The sequence below is a fragment of the Alligator mississippiensis genome, chromosome 2 (genome assembly GCF_030867095.1).
Source record: "Alligator mississippiensis isolate rAllMis1 chromosome 2, rAllMis1, whole genome shotgun sequence".
In the NCBI taxonomy this organism is placed as follows: Eukaryota; Metazoa; Chordata; order Crocodylia; family Alligatoridae; genus Alligator; species Alligator mississippiensis.
In genome coordinates, this window is record NC_081825.1 from 216910214 (window position 1) to 216928567 (window position 18354).

The 18354-nt window shown below is 37.1% G+C and overlaps 1 protein-coding gene across 3 annotated transcripts in view; it reads right to left on the reverse strand.

The window, feature by feature from the left end:
- The window catches only part of LOC102571077 (golgin subfamily B member 1), a 59444-nt gene that overhangs the window by 7553 nt on the left and 33537 nt on the right, over positions 1–18354 (reverse strand). For all 3 annotated transcript variants that reach the window (XM_059722752.1, XM_059722751.1, XM_059722750.1), the window contains exons 18-24: positions 17678–17787; positions 16192–16360; positions 15073–15177; positions 3984–14762; positions 2955–3106; positions 2173–2326; positions 517–669 (exon numbers count right to left, since the gene is read on the reverse strand). In XM_059722752.1, coding sequence (XP_059578735.1) covers positions 517–669; positions 2173–2326; positions 2955–3106; positions 3984–14762; positions 15073–15177; positions 16192–16360; positions 17678–17787 — 11622 coding nt within the window. The remainder of the gene's footprint in view (positions 1–516; positions 670–2172; positions 2327–2954; positions 3107–3983; positions 14763–15072; positions 15178–16191; positions 16361–17677; positions 17788–18354) is intronic.

An 18354-nucleotide genomic window follows, 5' to 3' on the forward strand; every position in this document is an offset into this window, starting at 1 on the left:
TTTTAAGACAAGGAAATGAAAGAGTTCGAAGGATTTTCTTTTCAGAGATGCTTTATCAACATACAACCTTTTTGTGCTCTGAACTCATGCACAAATTTATTTAACTTAAACTGCCAATGAATGGATGTCACTTAAGGCATTTTGAAAATTTGGTCTCATGTGGCTCCAATTCTGTACTACAGTGCAGGAGTTTCTTTTGTTCCAAACTTAAATGCAATCCTTTTGCTTGGAACATGGAGGTGTTTAAACTTCCCCAAAGAAGAACTGTAAGGCTAAGGAGCCCTGGCTCAGACAAATAACCAACCAAAAGGGCTATCATGGAAAGACAGTAATCATGATTTGGCTTGCCAATTCTAATCTGAGCCAACTTGTGTGAGGCAATCTAAAACTGAAAGTAACAGAAACATGCCATGTGTTGGTGTCTCGCTGTTCCTAGACTCAGGAAAATGAAATTACTTGCATATTAACATTCTTTGTGCTCCACATCTACCCAGAATTATCATAGTATCTTCTTACCTTTGAACTGATCTGCTGGAAAGTAACATCTTTCTGCTGCATCTCCTGAAGACAGTGCTGCAGCTCATTCTGAAGCTGGTTTCTCTCAGCTAAAAGTTGTTTCACCTGCTCTGGGGTGTTTTCACTTCTGACTAGAGTGGCCATTTCCAGTGCCTTAGTTAACAAATAAAAAACAAAACAGGGTTCAATCTAAAGGAATTGGTAACTATTACATAAGAGGCAAGACTTTTGGGGAAATATATTTTATTGGACCAAATGTATAGCTGGGAGAGCTAAAAGACATATTTTTGGGCATCAGATTCCCATACTCAGGTCACTGTTACATAACATTACTTTTTTTACATATGGACAAAGACAATCCTGTTATTATTTTCTTCTCACAGGCTAGTCTAAATGTTTCAGTGAAAGCGGTTTTAAACAATCTAAACAATACAAACACTGCAACATTAAGAATCTGTAAAGAGGAACTGGCCACAGATAGATATAATTAACTTCAAGCACACAAGTGGAGCAAAATTTAAAAAAAGAACAACTCTGAAAACCAACAAAGAGCAAAATGGATTCATATTTTTTTTTTTAAGTAAAATGATTTTACTTGTAATATTGTATGTAGTTTAACAAAGCTTAAAAACAGTTAGTTTGTAAATATTAATTTAAGGCAGACTGTACCCCTTTTCACAAAAACTCCCCAATATTGCTTTTAATAATGAATTGAATAATCTGTATTTGATGACCACTTCCATCATCCTATCCAATCCAACAGCAAAGGGCCACTTCCAATCAATTTTTTCTACTGCTCTGTGGAACAAGTTCTATATATAAGATCAGGGGTGTTAAACTCACCCAGCCCATGGGGCCAGATGAGTTGTGCAGGGCCAGTCCACAGGCCAATCAGACCCACAGTTTAGCCCTGCATTCTGTATCCAGTGCATGCCCTGGAGCAGCAAGAGTGCATGCCCCAGAGCAGGAAACAGACACTCTGGGGCTGTGCTGCACATGGCAGCTGCTCAGTCATTTTGAGGCACAAGCTGAAGCGGGCACCGCATGCTGCATGTGGGGACATCCAGCACACCCCACACGCTGCTTGTGTGGCAACTCCAAGACCCACAGGCAGCGCTGAGAGCCAGATAATAGGGTTCCACAAGCCAGATCTTTGACATCCCTGTACCAGATCATATACTGGAACTTATATCACTTCTCTGCTTATGCCACAATCCAATAGTCATAAGTTTTAAAAAGTTTTCATATTTCTTCATAGTAATAACTGGAAATTGACAGTAGTCAGAATATTGGTCAAGATAAATGTTATTTTCATTGATCAGATCACTCACCCGCTGAGATACCCAAAGCATGGGGTGAAAAGCACTCCTCCACTCTATCTGGCCCAACTGAAGGCATTCTGGGCTGAGTGCACACTCCCACCCCTTGATGATGGAGCCACAGCCTTTCCACAATTGTGAACTGGTTCGCAATGAGTGATATCTGGAAGTGTTGTATGTATGTGGACCCATTAGATGAAATGCTTGGTTACTACCCACACTCTCTGGTATTACAGTTCTGCTAAACAGTTCTCATTAGGGAAAAAAAATTCAAATTAAAAAAAAAAAAGTTAACTGACCAAAGTGTTTATATTTAAATGTGTTTTATCACTTTTACCTTTATTGGGTGATTACTGCTGGACGATTCTTTAACAATAGCATCTTGTTGCAACTTCTGTAATTCTACAATCTGTCGGTCTCTCTCTCTAATAGCCATCTGATACTGATTTTGTAGTGCTTGGGATTCTGCCAGCAGGTGTTTTTTTTCCATTCTAAACACAAAACAGGAGTTAAATCATAACTGCATACACGTCAATGTGGAAAAAAATAAAGCTGAGCTCACCGAGCATTTTGAAATAAATGTCATAGGAATTTCTACATAGACATATCGACAAAGATCAGCATCTAAGACTTCACCTTAATACTCCATTTTCCCCAGAACTTTGTTCTAAAATGCCCTGAGAACAAGGCTTTGAAAAAATACTGCATGTACCCTGTTTGCACAAAAGCCATACAATAAAAGATTCTAACCAGGCAGTGAAAGTTATCATGGTTATACGACTTTTAATTGCAGTAGTCAAATTAAAGAAGAAAGTACTTAAATTAAAATTTTGTATACCAAAGCCACCAAAACAGAAAATTCAGCTCACAAGTAAGCCTAGTCTATTATGTAGAGATAGAGATAGCTATATAAAAAAATTAAGTTTATTATTATTATTATTAATACAAAAGTTCTAAAGTAGAGTTCACACATAATGAAAACGTTTCGATGGAAATTTTAGATGAACTATAACCCTTCGTTTCTACTTCAGATAGTTCTAAAGGGATGTTTCATTTTGTGTTGTGTATCCTACTGAAGATGCTTCTACACTAGCAACACGCTTCGTTTGATATTTTTACCTTAATCCAGCCAATTCATTTTTGTATGATGCAATCTCTTTCTCAGTTTCTGCTTGAAAAGCTTTGGTTTGATGCAAAGCTCTCTCCAGGTCATCTACCTTGTTCTTTAGTTTGGACATTTCAACTGTTGCTAGACTGGCTCCTTCTTTAGCCTATATGAAAAAAAAGATGTAATGAATTAGAATAAAATCTGGATCATACTAAAAACCCTGTTAGTAACAAAACTGCATTAAGAATTATGGGTTCTTCTCATTCTCTCCTGTTTCTTCAGGTCTGCAGAAACCAAAGTTCTCAATCTGATTTTAAATGTGCTTTCTCTATTTCACCTATACTTTCTTAATGTTTAGCTAGACTACTAAATGGAAACTTTGCAATCCATAAAAGCATATAAAGTAGAGAGTAAATTCTTGCAATTGTCCTTGAACTTTACACAACGTATTTCTCCCTATCCATCTGAAATGTTTCCAAACAACTTGAGAGAATGTATCCATATGGAATGTTTCCAAATTACTCTTAAGCACATTTCTAAATTACTCTTAAAACAAAAGAATTAAAAAAACAAATTAAAATCTGAGTTCAAAAGGCTCTGGGCAGATTACAATAAAATGGAAAATGAATTGCAGAAACAGAATAAAATCCTAACATAAGAACAAACTATGCCCCCTTCTCTCCTGTACCCTGCCCACGGAGGGGGAAAAAAAGTATTAAAAACCAGTCCATCCTTCCCTCCCTACTTCAGCTCCCCTGGCCTCTGACCAAAGAGAATGCTCCTTCTTGCCTTCTTCCACCTTAACCAACCTCATTTCCCAACCTACATGCAATATGTCCATAAAAGACAACAGTTCTCCCCCCACCATCTGTATTGCCTCCCATCACTCCCCACTGTCATTCATTCCCCTGCCTCATATGCAGGGGAGTTTCCCTGACCCACTTACTGTCCCTTCTAAGCCATATCTCCTTTCTTATTTCACTGATGTTGTCAGAGGCAATGGGAAATGAAGCTGTGCCATGCTTAGCTTTATGAACTACCTTCAGTTTGCTGAGCTCCTGCAACAATCTGTCTCGTTCATCCTGAAGACAAGACATGGCTTTGGAAAAGGCTTCAATTTGCTGAATATGCTTCTTATTCTCAGACGTGAGCGTAGAAATCTCAAGGTCTTGGCTACTTACTTCCTCACAGAGATTTTCAATTTCACTAATAACCTGATCCAGAGTGACCTTGTTTTTAGCAGTGTGAAGCTCTTGGCTCAAAATATCATTTTCTTTTAGTACATTCACAATTTGCAATGTGAAGTCATTCAGTTTTGTTACAAGCTCATCTCCTCTCTTTTTTTCAGTTTTGAGTTCAGATTCATATTTATTCTGAAGTATTTTGAAATCCTCTATTAATCTGTCTCTATCATCCTGTAAAGAAGCCATTGCTTTTGCAAATGACTCAGTATGGGATCTCAGCTGTTTATTCTGACATTGAAGGTCTACCAACCTCTTCTCTGGAGATGTATCAGTTTCATTTCCCCATTCAGATGTCAAAACTGACTTACTGTCTTTACCCTCTGAAGATTTGGGGAATTTACCTAATTTCTGGATTTTTTTAAATAGGTCTTGAAGCTTTTCTCCATGTTGTGCATTGACTGCCAGTTCTATTTTCTGATCACTCTCCCTCATCTGGTGTTTTTCTCTAGTTTCAGAAACGAGTTTTTCTTTGTTTAGTGATGCGACTAGAGATTCCAGTTCATTTCTTTTGGATATTAATATTTGATTCTCATGTTCTAAAGATTTTGTACTCTCCTTTTGCAAATTATTAGTCAGCTGCATTTCTGTGATTTGTTTCTGAAGTTTCAATTTCTCCTGTTCAAAGTCCTTCATGCAATCCAATTTCTGTTTAAGCAGTTCTTTCAACTGATGATCTTTCAGAGATAAAACCTGGTTAAAGTCTTCCCTACATTTTATTAACTGTGCACTTAGCTTTGCATTTTCAGAATGAAGATCATCTATCCGATTCAGATGCTTCCTTATTTCTTGTTTCAAATCACTGTCACAGTTGCCAATACCAGTGAAGAGAACATCTCTCTGACTTAAAATGTTTTCGTGCTGATATTCCAGATCTTTGTATTTAGAAATGAGAACATCCCTGTCATTCTGAAGAGATGACATTGATTTTCTTAAGGCATCAATTTCATTGGCAATTTCGGTCTTATCTTTAGCAGTTTTATCAGCTTTCAGCTGCAGATTTTTCAATTCATTTTCCATCTTCTGACAGGCTTCTTCAGATTGCTGTGCTTTTATTTGCAAAGAATTTAACTGCTGTTCATATTCATTGATTTGTTTTCTATGTTGAGTCTGTATCTGCGTGAGATATCCAGAAATCTCCCCATCCTTAGATGATACCAGTATAGATATTTCTGTATCTTTGTTGTTCAGCCTTATTTTCATTTGTTGAGAAATGGCAATCTGTTTTTCCAGCTCCACTTGGATCTTTTCTTTTTCCAACAGAATTTGTTGCAACTCCTGTTCTTTTCTAGCAAAATTACTTTCCAACACTTTTATTTGCCTTCCTGCATCTCTACTATTCTCTAGAAGATGGTTAAGAGAATTATTTTCTTTAAGCAACTCATGTAAAGCTGCTTCTTTTGATTGAAGAATGGTACCCAATTTTTGCTGTTGGTTGAGAAGAATCTCATTTTCTTTTTTTATTCTGCACAGTTCATTGTAATTTTGGGGATCTAAAGATTTCTGCCTTGAGTACACTTCATTCTTTGATTCTTCTAACACAGAGAACGTCGTATTCAGTTCCTGAATCGGATCCATTTTCTCCTTTGTATCACTTTGTAAAGACTGTATTTCTGGGTAACTCTCTACTACCTGTTTCTCTTTATTTTGGATTACCTCTTTGAACTGTTTTTCCAAGGTTTTTATTTCACTGATCACCTGGCCCCAGTCATTTGGAAGAGAAGCTGTGCAATTTGCAAAAGCGGATAATTTGGCTATAGTTGCATTGAAATCTGCTTGAACCTTTCTAAAGAAGTCTGTAACATAGACTTTCTTTTGCAAACGATGAAGTTCACCATCTACCTTGTCTTTCTCTCGCTGAAGTGCGCTGTATTTTTCTTCAAGGTTCAACCACTCTCTCTTGTGCACTGTCTTTAGCTGCTGAAGGCTAAGCTCTAATTCTTTCTCATATTCTTGCCTCTGATTTTGTAGCTGATCTTCTTTCTTCTGAACTTCTCTTTTCCAAATTAAATTCTCAGCTGAAACCCTGTCCAAGTCGCTCTTTGACTGATCTAACAAATTCTTCTGGGAAGAAAGCTTATTGTTTAGACTGTATATTTGTTCATTTAATTTGGCACGCTCTTCTGTTGCATTATTTAAATCTTTCTCAAATTCGTCATTCTTTGACTGGGATAGTTTCACAGATCGCTCCAAGTCTAGAATCAGTTCTTGGAATTTAATAGAATCTTTTTGTAACTGGTTGATCTCTTGCTGTTTTTCCTTCAAGAGTTCTTTCAATTCTCTAGTTTTGGTTTTTGTCCCATCATTGCCTCTCTGAGCACGTTTCACCTTCTCCTCAAATACTTTTGCAATATTCAACTGCTGTTCTTCTTGCTCTCTAATGAGATTGCAGTTCTTTGCCTTTACGTCTTCCAACTGTTGGAGCAGGAAGCTATTCTGCACCTGCGCAGATTTCAGTCTGTCTGTCAGTTGATCCACCTTCTTGGTATGGTTGAGCAATTCTGTCTCCAGAAATTCTCGCTCATTTTTAACTTTGAAAGACGTTTCTTGTACATTTTCAAGTTCTTCCTGTAAGAGGCACTTGTCATCTTCTAAAATTTTAACTCTTTCATTCAAGATAACAATTTCTTGTTTAAGATTTCCACATTCATTTTCCAGCTTTGATAGCGACCTCTTTTTCTGCTCCAAAGATTCTTCAGTTTCTTTTACTTTTTCTGAAAGCAAACTTCTTTCTTGCGCTAAGGCAAGCATATTTAGTTCTTTCCCTGAAATGTCATCATTTAACAAACTTACTTCCCTTAATAATGATTCTCTCTCATGTAAAGCATCAGTAATTTTAGACTGCATAACAGCCTCGTTCAATTCCATTTGCACTTGGTCTGATTTAGTTGCACTGATATCATTATGAAGGACTTCATTTTCATACTGAATTTTTTCTAAAGCCTGCTTCAGGTTCTCAGAAGTTTGTTTCAGCTGCTCATTTTCCTCCATTAGCTGTCTGTTCTGCAGAATGAATTCATGAAGACGCTGCTGAAGTTCTTCCATCCTTGCCTCATGTTCAAATGTCTGCCTTTCTAATTTACTCTGTAATTCATCAATTGTACTTTGTTTAGATTTAGCAAGTTGCTGCAATTTATTCTTTATAGCTTCAGTTTCATCAACGGCTTCATAAAGTTGCTTCTCCAATTCCTGTTTTTCATGTTCTCTCTCAGCAAATCTCTGAATAGCTTCTTGCTTTTCTTTTCTAGTGAGATCCATAATTTGCCTCATTTCTGCTATTTTACTACTTATGTTCTCATAGGCCTGCAGAAGTGACTCATAATCTTGTTTTAATTCACTGTGTTTAGCTTTCCATCCTGTTAATTCAACTGTCTGAGAATCTTTCAAAGTATTTAGTTGGAAGGAAAAAGCTTCCTTTTCCTGAACTATAGTCTCCATAGTAGATTTAAGACTTTCACATGCAGCAGTTAAGTTTTCATTTTCAGCTAATAGTCTAGCATTTTCAAAAGCAAGGGTTTCTTCTGTACTCAGTGAAGAACTAGCATTTGAGTTTTGTTTTTCTTTGCCAAGCTCAGACAACAAGCATTCAAGAGTACGTGACTTACTGGTCAATTCTTCTTTTTCCAACATCAGTTCATCAATCCGACCTTTTAAACATTTATTTTCTTTCAGAGCTTCCTTACGTGATATTAAAGCTGCTTGTAGCTTCCTGTGGAGATGTTCTCTGGATTGTTCCTGTGCAACAGTCTTTTGCTTTTGCAACACAGGATCAATCACAGTTATATTTTTCCCTGCCTGTTCCTGACTCGTTTTGGTTAGTTTCTGAATTTCATAATTTCTTTCTTCTACTACCTTTGCTCTTCTGGAATAATCCTTCTGTAGTGACTGAACACAGATGTCTTTGCCTTGGAGCCTTGACTGAAGCAAGTTAGTTTCTGAGTGTGCCAGCACCAGTTCCTCGTCACTATAATTTTCTTCAACTTTCTTACATGATACCATATCCCTTGCTTCAGAGGCTGGTACAGACTTCTCATGTACTATATCTAACTCCACCATAAGTTTTTTGTTTTCTTCACTGAAATGTTTTAACTCCATTTTCATATCTACTAGTTCTGCATTGGCCTTCCCTAAATTAGTGATGAGCTCTTCTCTCTCTCTTTCTATTGAATCAAATGCCTTTTTAAAATACTGAGATTCTTCCTGGTTTTCTTGCCACCTGAGCTGTAACTGTACAGTTTCTTTTAGCTTTCCTTTTTCCTGATCAAACTTATCTTTGAAATCCATCAGAACACAAATCAGCTCCTTAAGTCCCTTATTCTTTTCTACAAATAGTTTGTTTGCTTGTTGGAGGTTAATCTTCAGTTCTTCAATTTCCTCCTTGCTTGCCTTGTAATCTTCACCCCTTTTACAGAGAGCTTCCTTTTCTTTATCCCTAAATTCAACTGTAGTCTTAATGTGTAGTGCCTCTGTATCATAAATGTCCAAATTTTTCTGCAGTTGATTTATTTCATCCAACATGCAGTCTTTGTGATGTTTATTGGGCTGTTCCATTTGACTCACCGAGTCCTGCAGGTTTATCATCTCTTCTATTTTGTCATCAAGTTCAAATGATGCCTTTCTTACTTCATCCTTTAACATTTTTGTTTCTTCTTGAAGTTTCACCTGGTTATCAATTAGTTTTTCCAACTCAGTCTCTTCCCTTGTCATTCCAACTGTCTGCTGCGACTCCTCTAACACAGCCTGAGTCTTATTTTTAGGTTCATCTGATTCCAACCCATTTGGATCAGTAGTTTCCTTTTCTTGAAGTGCTGCCACATGAATCTCCAACTCTTTCTCTGGAGAACATAATAGCAACTGATTACAGTCAAATTCTTCTCCCTTTCTTTGATGAACTTCTTGAAGTGTTTTATGCTCCTTCCTGAGGAGTTCAAGGTCATTATTTTGTTCACTCAAATCAGTGCCAAGTTTAAAGTGCTCTTCCTTTTCTTTCTGAAATTTCTTAACATCCTCTTCCCTGGCCAAAAGTGATGCCTGAAGTTTCTTGTGTAGGATCTCTCTCTCTCTTTCTAATTGACTTAGTTGACTAACTTCACTATTAAGGCCCACAAAATTCTTAGCATCTCCAGCATTTAAACAAGGTTCTACCAAATTGATATTATTCAATAATTCATCCTTCTTTACAATTTCAGCCTTGAGATTTTCAATAGTCAAGATAAATTGAGAACATTCTTCTCCATATGCTTTTTCTTTCTCATTAAGCATAGACTGCATGTGAGCTAGCAGAGTGTCTTTGTCCTCCACAGACTTTAGATTTTGCTCAGATTCTTTTTCTTTTACAGCAATGTCATTTTCCAACTTTGCAACATAGTTTTGAAGGTGCTCTAAATTAGACACTTCGGCAGAAAGTGTCTCACTCATTTTATTTATTTTGGCATCTTTCTCTAAAAGCTGTTGCTTCAGAGTTTCAAGGTGGGATTCCAGATCTCTATTTTGCGTCTGAACAAGTTTCATCTGCTGTGTTAACTCATCAATCCTCTTCAACAGTTCCTCTGTTTTTTTATGTTCTTTTTCTATTTCCTCCTGTGTGCTGCTTTCAATATTTGCAATTTTTTGCATTAGGTCTTTTCTTATCAACAATGCTGCTTGAAGTTTCTTTTTCAAGTTCTCTTTCTCCTTACCCAGTTTCTCAAGACTAAACTGCATCTGTTCTTTTTCATTCATTAAATCTTTAAATGCAGCTTCTTTGTGGCTTAATATAACCTGATTACGTTCCACTTCTTTTTTATAATTCTCAAGTTGCTGGGACACTTGATTTAGCTCTTGTATAGAACTATTTCGATCAGATTCAAGTTGCTGCAGTTTACTGTTTAATAAATTTCTCTCTTCAGAAAACTTCATCATTTCATTAGACAAGGATTCCATGACCTGAGTAATGGAACAATCCTTCTCTTTCAGCTGCTGACTTAGTGCAGAAATTAAATCCTTCTGTTGCTTTGTCTGAGAAGTTAAATTTTCTATGAGGTGGTCTTTTTTCTCCATTTCTGCTAAGAGACTCACTATTTTTTTACGGTCAGCGCTTAAATTCTCAGAACTGGTTTTGAGCTCTTCTTTGGACTTATCTATCTGGTTCTGAAGAAAATTAATCTGTTTGTTCAATTCTGCAAACAATTCTTCTCTTCCTTCCAAAAGAGATTGTTGTTTTTGAGCTGTCTCTTTGACAGCAACCAATTCCTGAGACAAACATTCAATTTCAGATTGATAGGTGCCCTTCACCTTTTCAAGATCATTCTGTAGCAACACCTTTGTTTTCTCTAGTGACTGCATATTTTGTAATTTCTTCTTCAAGATCTCTATTTCTTTATTCTTTTCTAAAAGAGCCAGCTGCAATCCCTCTCCTTCTACTTCTTTGCTCAGAATGGTGGATACCATGCTGGAGAATTTTTCCCATTTAATTTTACTATCAGTTACTTGATAATTAGCATTTGGAGTGTTTGCATCCTGTTCTTTGCAGAAAAGCCTAGTGCTATATAATGCTGATAGGTTTTTGGTTAACTCCTCTTTCATAAGATTCAGCTCTTGTTGTAAAAAGTGGATTTTACCATCTTTTGATTTAATTTCACTCTCTAAATTCCTAACCTTCTCATTAAGAAATGAATTTTGCTGAATTTCCTTATCAAGTTCTGTCACCCATTTGTTTTCAGACTCAAGTACACTTTGTTCTAACTTTCCAACTTTAAGCTTTAATTCAGAGACCTCTTCACCCTTTGCACTAACCTGCATTTGTAACTGCTCTTTTTCAGTCTTCATCTGTAGTTTGACAGCATCTATCTGCATTCTGGAATAATTTTCACTGGCTTCTAGTTTTTCATTAATTTCTTGCAGTCTTTCTAATTTTTGTTGTAACAGACTTTGGCATGCAATAAGTTCTCTGTTTTCTACCATCAGTTTTTCTGCATTTACTTGTCTGAGAACTTTCTCCCTCTCTAAAGAAGTTACCTGTTTTTGCAGACTGTCTATTAAAAGTGTATGGTCATGGCAGTCTTGAGAGGATTTGGAATTTATGTTGTTTAGCTCAGACTTTAATAATTCAACATTTTTAGCCTGTTCAGTACAATTCAGTTGCATATTTTGTAAAGTTAGTTCTTTTTGCTGTGCATCTTGCTTGAAGATATTTATCTGGTCCAGTGCTTTCTGGTGCTCTGTTTTTATAGAGAACAGTTCAACTGTCAAAGAATCAATTTTCTTCTGGTTTATGGCAAAGTTTTCATCTTTCTCCTGCAAAACACTAGTGACGTTTTTTAAAGCTGTATCACTTTTCTCTAGCTTCTCCTGAAGGAGCATGATCTCCTTAGTAAGAGCACTAATGTTGCTTTCTGCCAGCTGCATACTAGCATCTTTTTCATTTAAGGAATTAAGGAGTCCAGTAATATTCTCTTCCTTTTTACTGAGTGTTATATTAAGTTCAGTTCTTTCTTCACACACTGCTGTAAACTTTTCCTGCAAAGATATGAAAACACTTTCTTTCTCCTGCAACTGCTGTCTGGACTTTTCTAATTCTTGCATCAGCTCATGCACCTGACACTGAACCTGAGTAAGCAACTTTAGCTTTCCATCATTTTCACTTGCTTTGTCACTTAGCTTCTTGAGGAGGTTTGTGTTTTCCACAAGAAAAGATTCTTTCTCTGCCAAAAACTGATTAGTATCATTTATGACCCTCTTTTGATCATTTACCTCTCTTTTTAGTTTTAGTTTTGCTTCTTCCAAATCTGTTACCTGTTTCTTTAACACTTCACATTCATTCTCTTTGTCTTGAAGCTGTATCTTCAGCTTCTCATTGAGTAATGTAGTATTACTGACAACCAGTTCCTTCTCTAAAATTATTGCTTTTAATTGTTCTACATCAGAAGTCAAAACCTCTAATTGTTTCTGCTGCATAAAGGAACTCTCTTTCATTTCAGAAACATATGCTTTCAAATTAACATATTCATCTACTTTTTGCTTTAAAGACTTGTCTTTTTGTACAATTGATTCATTCAATTCTGCTGATTTTTCTGTCATAGTTTTAAGCTGACACTGAAGATCAGAAAGCACCTCCATATTCTCAGACAGTTGAACTCTAAGCATATCAGATTCTTCAGATTTATCTTTAAACAGCTTTAATTCTTGGGCTTGCTTTCTACATTCATTTTCTTTTTCTTGCATTGTCTGCTTAATCTGACTGGTTTCAGAACCCAAAACCTGCATCTGAATTTGCAAATCAGAAATTATTTGCAAATACCTTCCTTCTCCTGCCACTTTATTTTCCCCCATCTCCTCAATCAAAACCTCCTTTTGAGAAAGGAGAGCTTCCTTTTCTTCTAAACCTATTTTTAATGTTTCTTTCTCAATTATCAGGCTATCAATTTGGTCCTTCAGAGCTAAAATATTATGACCTTGCTGAGATAAATGAGAAGTCAAAGTAGCTATTTCATCTGATTTCTTTATCACTGTTTTATTAGCTATTTCAAGATCTACTTTCAATTTTTCAGTTTCTAAGGTTAGTTCATGTGCTTTGTTCTTTATTGAAACAAGTTCAGATTGGTGTTGTAAGAGCTGAGACTGGAGGATATCACAATCACTTGACTTTCTGCTGCATGCAACTGCAAGGTCTTCCTTCTCATATTTTAGCATCTCCACTTGTTTGCCAAGTATCTCTAACCGGTTATTTAACTTTGCACTTTCTTCTATTTTCTCAGCAATCTGTCTATTAAAATTTTCAACCTTTACACCTTGATTTTTAATAGTCAAGTCTCTCTCTCCCACCTGCTGACTTAATTTCATATTTTCATCCTTAAGCTTTTGAATTTCATCCTTAAACTTGGCCATGTCAATTTTATTTTCTTCTGCTTGCTTAAGTAAGGAAGCATTCTGAAGGATTTTCTCTTCTAGAGACCTGCTGGTACCTTCAAAATCCAGAGTTATATCTTGAATCTGTTTCTGTAATGATAGTATTTTTTCCTCACTGTGGCTGAGTTTCTGGACAAGCATACTGCATTCAGACAACTTGTCATTTAACATTCCTTCTTTTTCCATTTCTCCATCTTTAGCATTGTTCAGCTGGATGGTAAGCAACTGTATTTGTTCACGCAACTGACTAATTAGTACATTATATTCCTTTGTTTTCTCCATCACCTGCTCTGTGAGAGAGTTCTCTTTTTGCTTTGCAAATATTGAAAGTTGCTCACACTTTTTTGTTAATGTCTCTTTAACATCACTTAGCTCTGAAAGAGTTTTCTGGTACTCTAAAGTACTAACAGATAACTTGTCCTCCATAGCTGCCATAGCCTGGGTTCTCAACAATAATTCACACTCCTTTGTATCTAGTAATTCAGACAAACTCTCATTTTCACTTATAAGCTGTTGCTTCTCTTTTTCCATAATTTCTACTGCATTTCTCAAATCTACTTTAGCTTGTATTTGCTCTGCCAAATCTTTTCCCTTCCCCTCAAGATCTGCCTGCAACTGCTTATTAGCTGAAGTAATGTTTTGTGCCTCTATTTCCATCTTATTCATAATTTTTTGTATTTCATTTAGTTGGTTGTTAAGTTCTTTGCTTTGCATATCTTTGGTTTTTAGTTCTTCAATTAATGTAAGCATAGCCTCTTCATTCTGCTGCTGGGCAACTTGAAGTTGTTGTTCCAATGAAGTAATAATATTTACTTTCTCCTGTAAAGCCTTCTTAAGTGTTTCTTGATGTTCAATATGTTCTGTAAGCTGAAAAGATAACTTAGACAGTTCTTCATCTTTTTTTGCAGCCTCCAAAACTAGCTTGTTGTAAAAATCTTTAACTGACTTTAACTCATTTTCAAGTGTCTGTTCTTTGTTTTCCTTGTCTTTAAGTAAACTGTTCAATTTTTCCTTTGAAGAGTTTTTTTCCTCAAGCTGGGATTTCAAATATTCAGTTTCTTCCTTGTGTTTTATTTCAATTTCTTGTAACTTTTCTGATGATTTAGTCATTTGTTCTTTCAGCAAAGTAATCTGTGACTCACACTCCATGAGCTTATTATGGTATGTGATATTGTTGGCCTTGATTTCAGAACGCAGATCCTTAATAATTATGCTGCTCTCACTGACTTGCCTTACTAGTTCCTCATTTTCTTTAGTTTTAGCTCCATTCAGTTCTTTAGTTTTCTCCAGCTCCAATGCCATTGTATTATTCTGCTCAGAAAGTGCAGAAATCTTCATGCTTGTATCTCTTATGTCAACTGTTTGTACTTCTTTCAGTAAGTGAGTTTCCCTATTAGCCTTTGACAAGGCTTCTTCCATCTCTCGTAGTTCTGCCTCTTTGCTCTGGATTTGACATTTCAGAATGATAATCTGTTCAGAATATTCAGTCATACTTGAAGAGAGAACAGAAATTTCCTTGTCCTTTTCAACTAGCACTTCTTTCAGGTTATCAATTTCTCTCTCATGTCTCTGTAGGTCATGAATAAGTTGAGATCTCTCCTCCAAATGGTTTGTGTTCAGTCTGTCAAGCTCCTCATTTGTCTGGTCAAGATCCTGTTGCATCAATTCTACTGCAGCATCTTGTTTCAAAGTCTAGACATCAAAAAAGCAGTATTACAAAGATGGTTATGCTGTAAATTATAGGGAAGAAACAGCTGTTTGCATATGAGACCAGTATCTAAAGCTAAATAATCACTTCTTGTTTAAATTTGCAACCTGTACATTTACAATGTTGCAAAGTCATTAAGTAATTAAAGATTATTATATGATAGATTTGGCACATACAAAAAGTTTAAACAAACAGAAGTTTTTTAATATTATATATTCTGCTGAAGAAGCAATCATAATGGATCAAACCAAACTAAGTACATTTTTCCCATTTCGCATAACTTTAATGAGTTACCTTTTCTTTAAATGTAGCAACTTTTTCTGTTAGATCATTGATAGCGATCTTCTGTTCAGTACATTCCACTTCATATGTACTGCATTTCTTTAAGGCTTCAACAAGCTTAAAAATGGAAAAAATATTACTGATATATGAAGTTACACAAAAAAATATAATGCCAATATATTATTATATCACTGTAGTTTATAAACTTAGATTGGCACTGAATCCATAGTACGTATGGATTCACACTAACCACTGAAATCTAGGCATTACTGGTAAAACATAATGACTATATAATAATTCCACGCAAAGGTTTGGCACAAGTAGTGAAGATTCATACATTCAATTGAAAGGTAAAATGCTTCAAAGAGAAAATAATATTATTAAAATATGACCAAAAAATTAAGGTTAATGCCCAAAGATCTTACACATCATGTAACAGGTATAATTGCTAACAGCTGTTTAGTTTACATCTTCTCCAAGAGATGACAAAACAAAAATTATTCAAAAAGAATTTAAAATAAAATGTGATTAGGTGGCTCAGTGATGAGATAACAATGATTAATAAGAAGCCTTTCCTCCTCTAGGGCCACAATTTTAATTTCACTGAGATTAACAGTGCTTCTAAACTATTATCATTCAATGGCTTGTGGATTAGTCAACAAGCCTCAATCCAGCGCCTCTTGGATTGGTGCCCAAATTACTATTGGCTCCCTTCCTTGGCAGTTTCAGCAGAGACACCAAAGACTGAAGAGGTATAGAGACCAAAGAACTCTTCTCTTTAACGTATCCTTCCGAAGAGTTGCGTACGTTGAAATGATGGTCAGGGAAGCTTGCTGCACAGATTTTGGTGACATAGCAAATATGGGTAAAAAGATTTTATTTGCCAGTATTGTACTTTTAGTACCTTTTTCAAGTACTAACATTTACTTAGAATTGTAAATCATTTAAAAAAACCCTAAAACCAAAACACATATGCAATTAATGTTATCAATCAGCAAAAGGATTATAACTCCTTCCACTTATTATTCCTTATTCACTCTTTTCAAGACTACTGTAAAATATTAGAACATTAGCTTGTGAAAGCATTTAAATGACTACTCCCCAGAGATAACTTTGCTTGCTACCACTTACCTTCTGTTCAGTTTGCCCAAACTTCTCACTAAGTTCCTTATTAAGAAGATCTTTGTCTTGAAGTGACCTCTTCAAAGTTTCAATTTCTTCTACTTTTTCTTTTGTACTCAACAGCTTTTGCTCCTTCTCCACAAGTGAAGTTTCAAGGAAGTTGTTTTTATCACTTAGTCTAGCAAGAAAACACACATTTAGTAGGGGTGCACCAATAGAGATTTTTTGGGCTGATACCGAAGGCCGATTTTTATCAAGCCATATCAGCCTACAACAATCCAATTGCTGATATGCAACCCGGCAGCTTGAAGAGCAGTGTCCAGCTCTTAAGTCTGTTGTGGGGGAGGGGAAGCAGACCAAGGCCCTCACAGTGAGGGAGGGAGTAGGGCAGGGGCTGCACAGCTAGGGCAAGGTGTGGGACGGAGCTGCGAGTGGCTCATCCAGGAGGGCCCAGCTCCCACCACTGCACGCACTCCAGTAGGGCATGGGTGAGTGTGCCCCCAGATATGCATGCAGGGCAAGGGCAGGCTGCCACTGTGGGCTGGGGCTGGCGGTGACACTGAACTCTTCCCAGTGGCGGGCTGGGCCAGGGCTGTGCTCGGTGGCCAGCAGCAGTGCTGGGAGGGGTCTACAGCCACCCCATAATTCGTCGTAGCCCCCCTCTCTGAGTGGCACCTGCCGAGTGCAGCCCAGGCCCTACCTCCCCGCACCGGGAAGAACCTGGCACCACCCTCGGTCCCAACAGCAGTCCACCCTCAGCCTGAATGCAGATCCAGGGGCACTCCCCCCCCCCCCAGCCCTCCTAAGGTGAGTGCACTGGCAGGAGCCACCACCCCTTCCTCACACCCCCTGGATGAGCTGCTCACAGCTCTGTCTCACCCCCCCGGCTGTGTAGTGCATGCCCCAGTCTCACACCCTCTCTCACTGCAGGTGCCTTGATCTGCCTTCCCTCACAAGAGACTTACTAGCTGGACCCAGATGCTCTCCATGCTGCTGGGCTGCGCTCCTTGCCACCTGCATGCTGTGCTACAGCTGCGCGCATGCATGGGGCATTTATTGACAACATTATCAGCCACATCAGCCAGAAAAAGCTGATTGCCAATGCTGTCAATTTTCCTTATATCGGTGCCAATCCAATAAGGAACTGGTGTATCAGTGCACCTCTAACGTTTAGATTTCTAATACTCATATTTAATTTGAAGGGAAGTACTTGGAAAACACAGTAATTTATTCCCCAGTATGTTTTTAAAGCCAATGTACCTGTAATTTCTTGCCACAACCCTGTGAATTCACAGCCTCTACACTTCCCAGAAAAACTCCCTAATCCAAAAAACGATCTGACTGCACTACTGCAGTGAAGGTCAAAACTCTTGTTTCCCAGCTTTTTTAATAGATATGATTCTTTATGGCTAATTGCATGCATCAAATTTATACTTGCAAAGACAAATATGTAATTGCAGCTGGTCCTGCCTGACTTTAGTAAATTTAAATGTACCCTTTGAGCTGTTCATTCAAATTGGAAATGAGACCTTGGTGCTTTTCTGCATCTCGCATTTGCTGGCTGCGTAACTGAGTGAGCTGGGTCTGCAAACGTTCATTTTCATTCTGTAACAAAACCATGATGGACATGATTATAGCTCATATACATACAGATCAGTGCTATCCTCCAGGTTTCTTCTTCAGGTTTCATATCCTATATGCTGTTCAACTATATTGTTCTAGCCCATTACTACTATAATATAAAATATAAGTGTGAAATATTTGTTTCAGACTGCAGCAATAACCAAGCTTTGACAGTTTTTCCCTTAGCAAGTCCATTACTACAAGAAACTCAGAGATAATCCAAGGACTGTACAGACAGTGACAGCACCACACACACTTGGACTGTGTGAAAGCAGCTTACTTCTCTTCCAAGGGAAATACTGGAGGGCTCACACTTTAAAATGCTTTTCCCATACTGGCTTGGAAACATTAACCAATTCTAATAGGTTTATCTGCTTTTTTTTCCTTCTGGTCAAAGCCATCCAACAATATGCAGTGAAAAATATATGAAAAGAAATATAAAGCAAGCTCCATTGACACAGTGAGTTTCTTTCACAGCATAAATCTGTTACTCTAGCCAGCTTCACTGCAACAATTCACAAAAAATGCAAAAAATCCAGCAGAAACCAA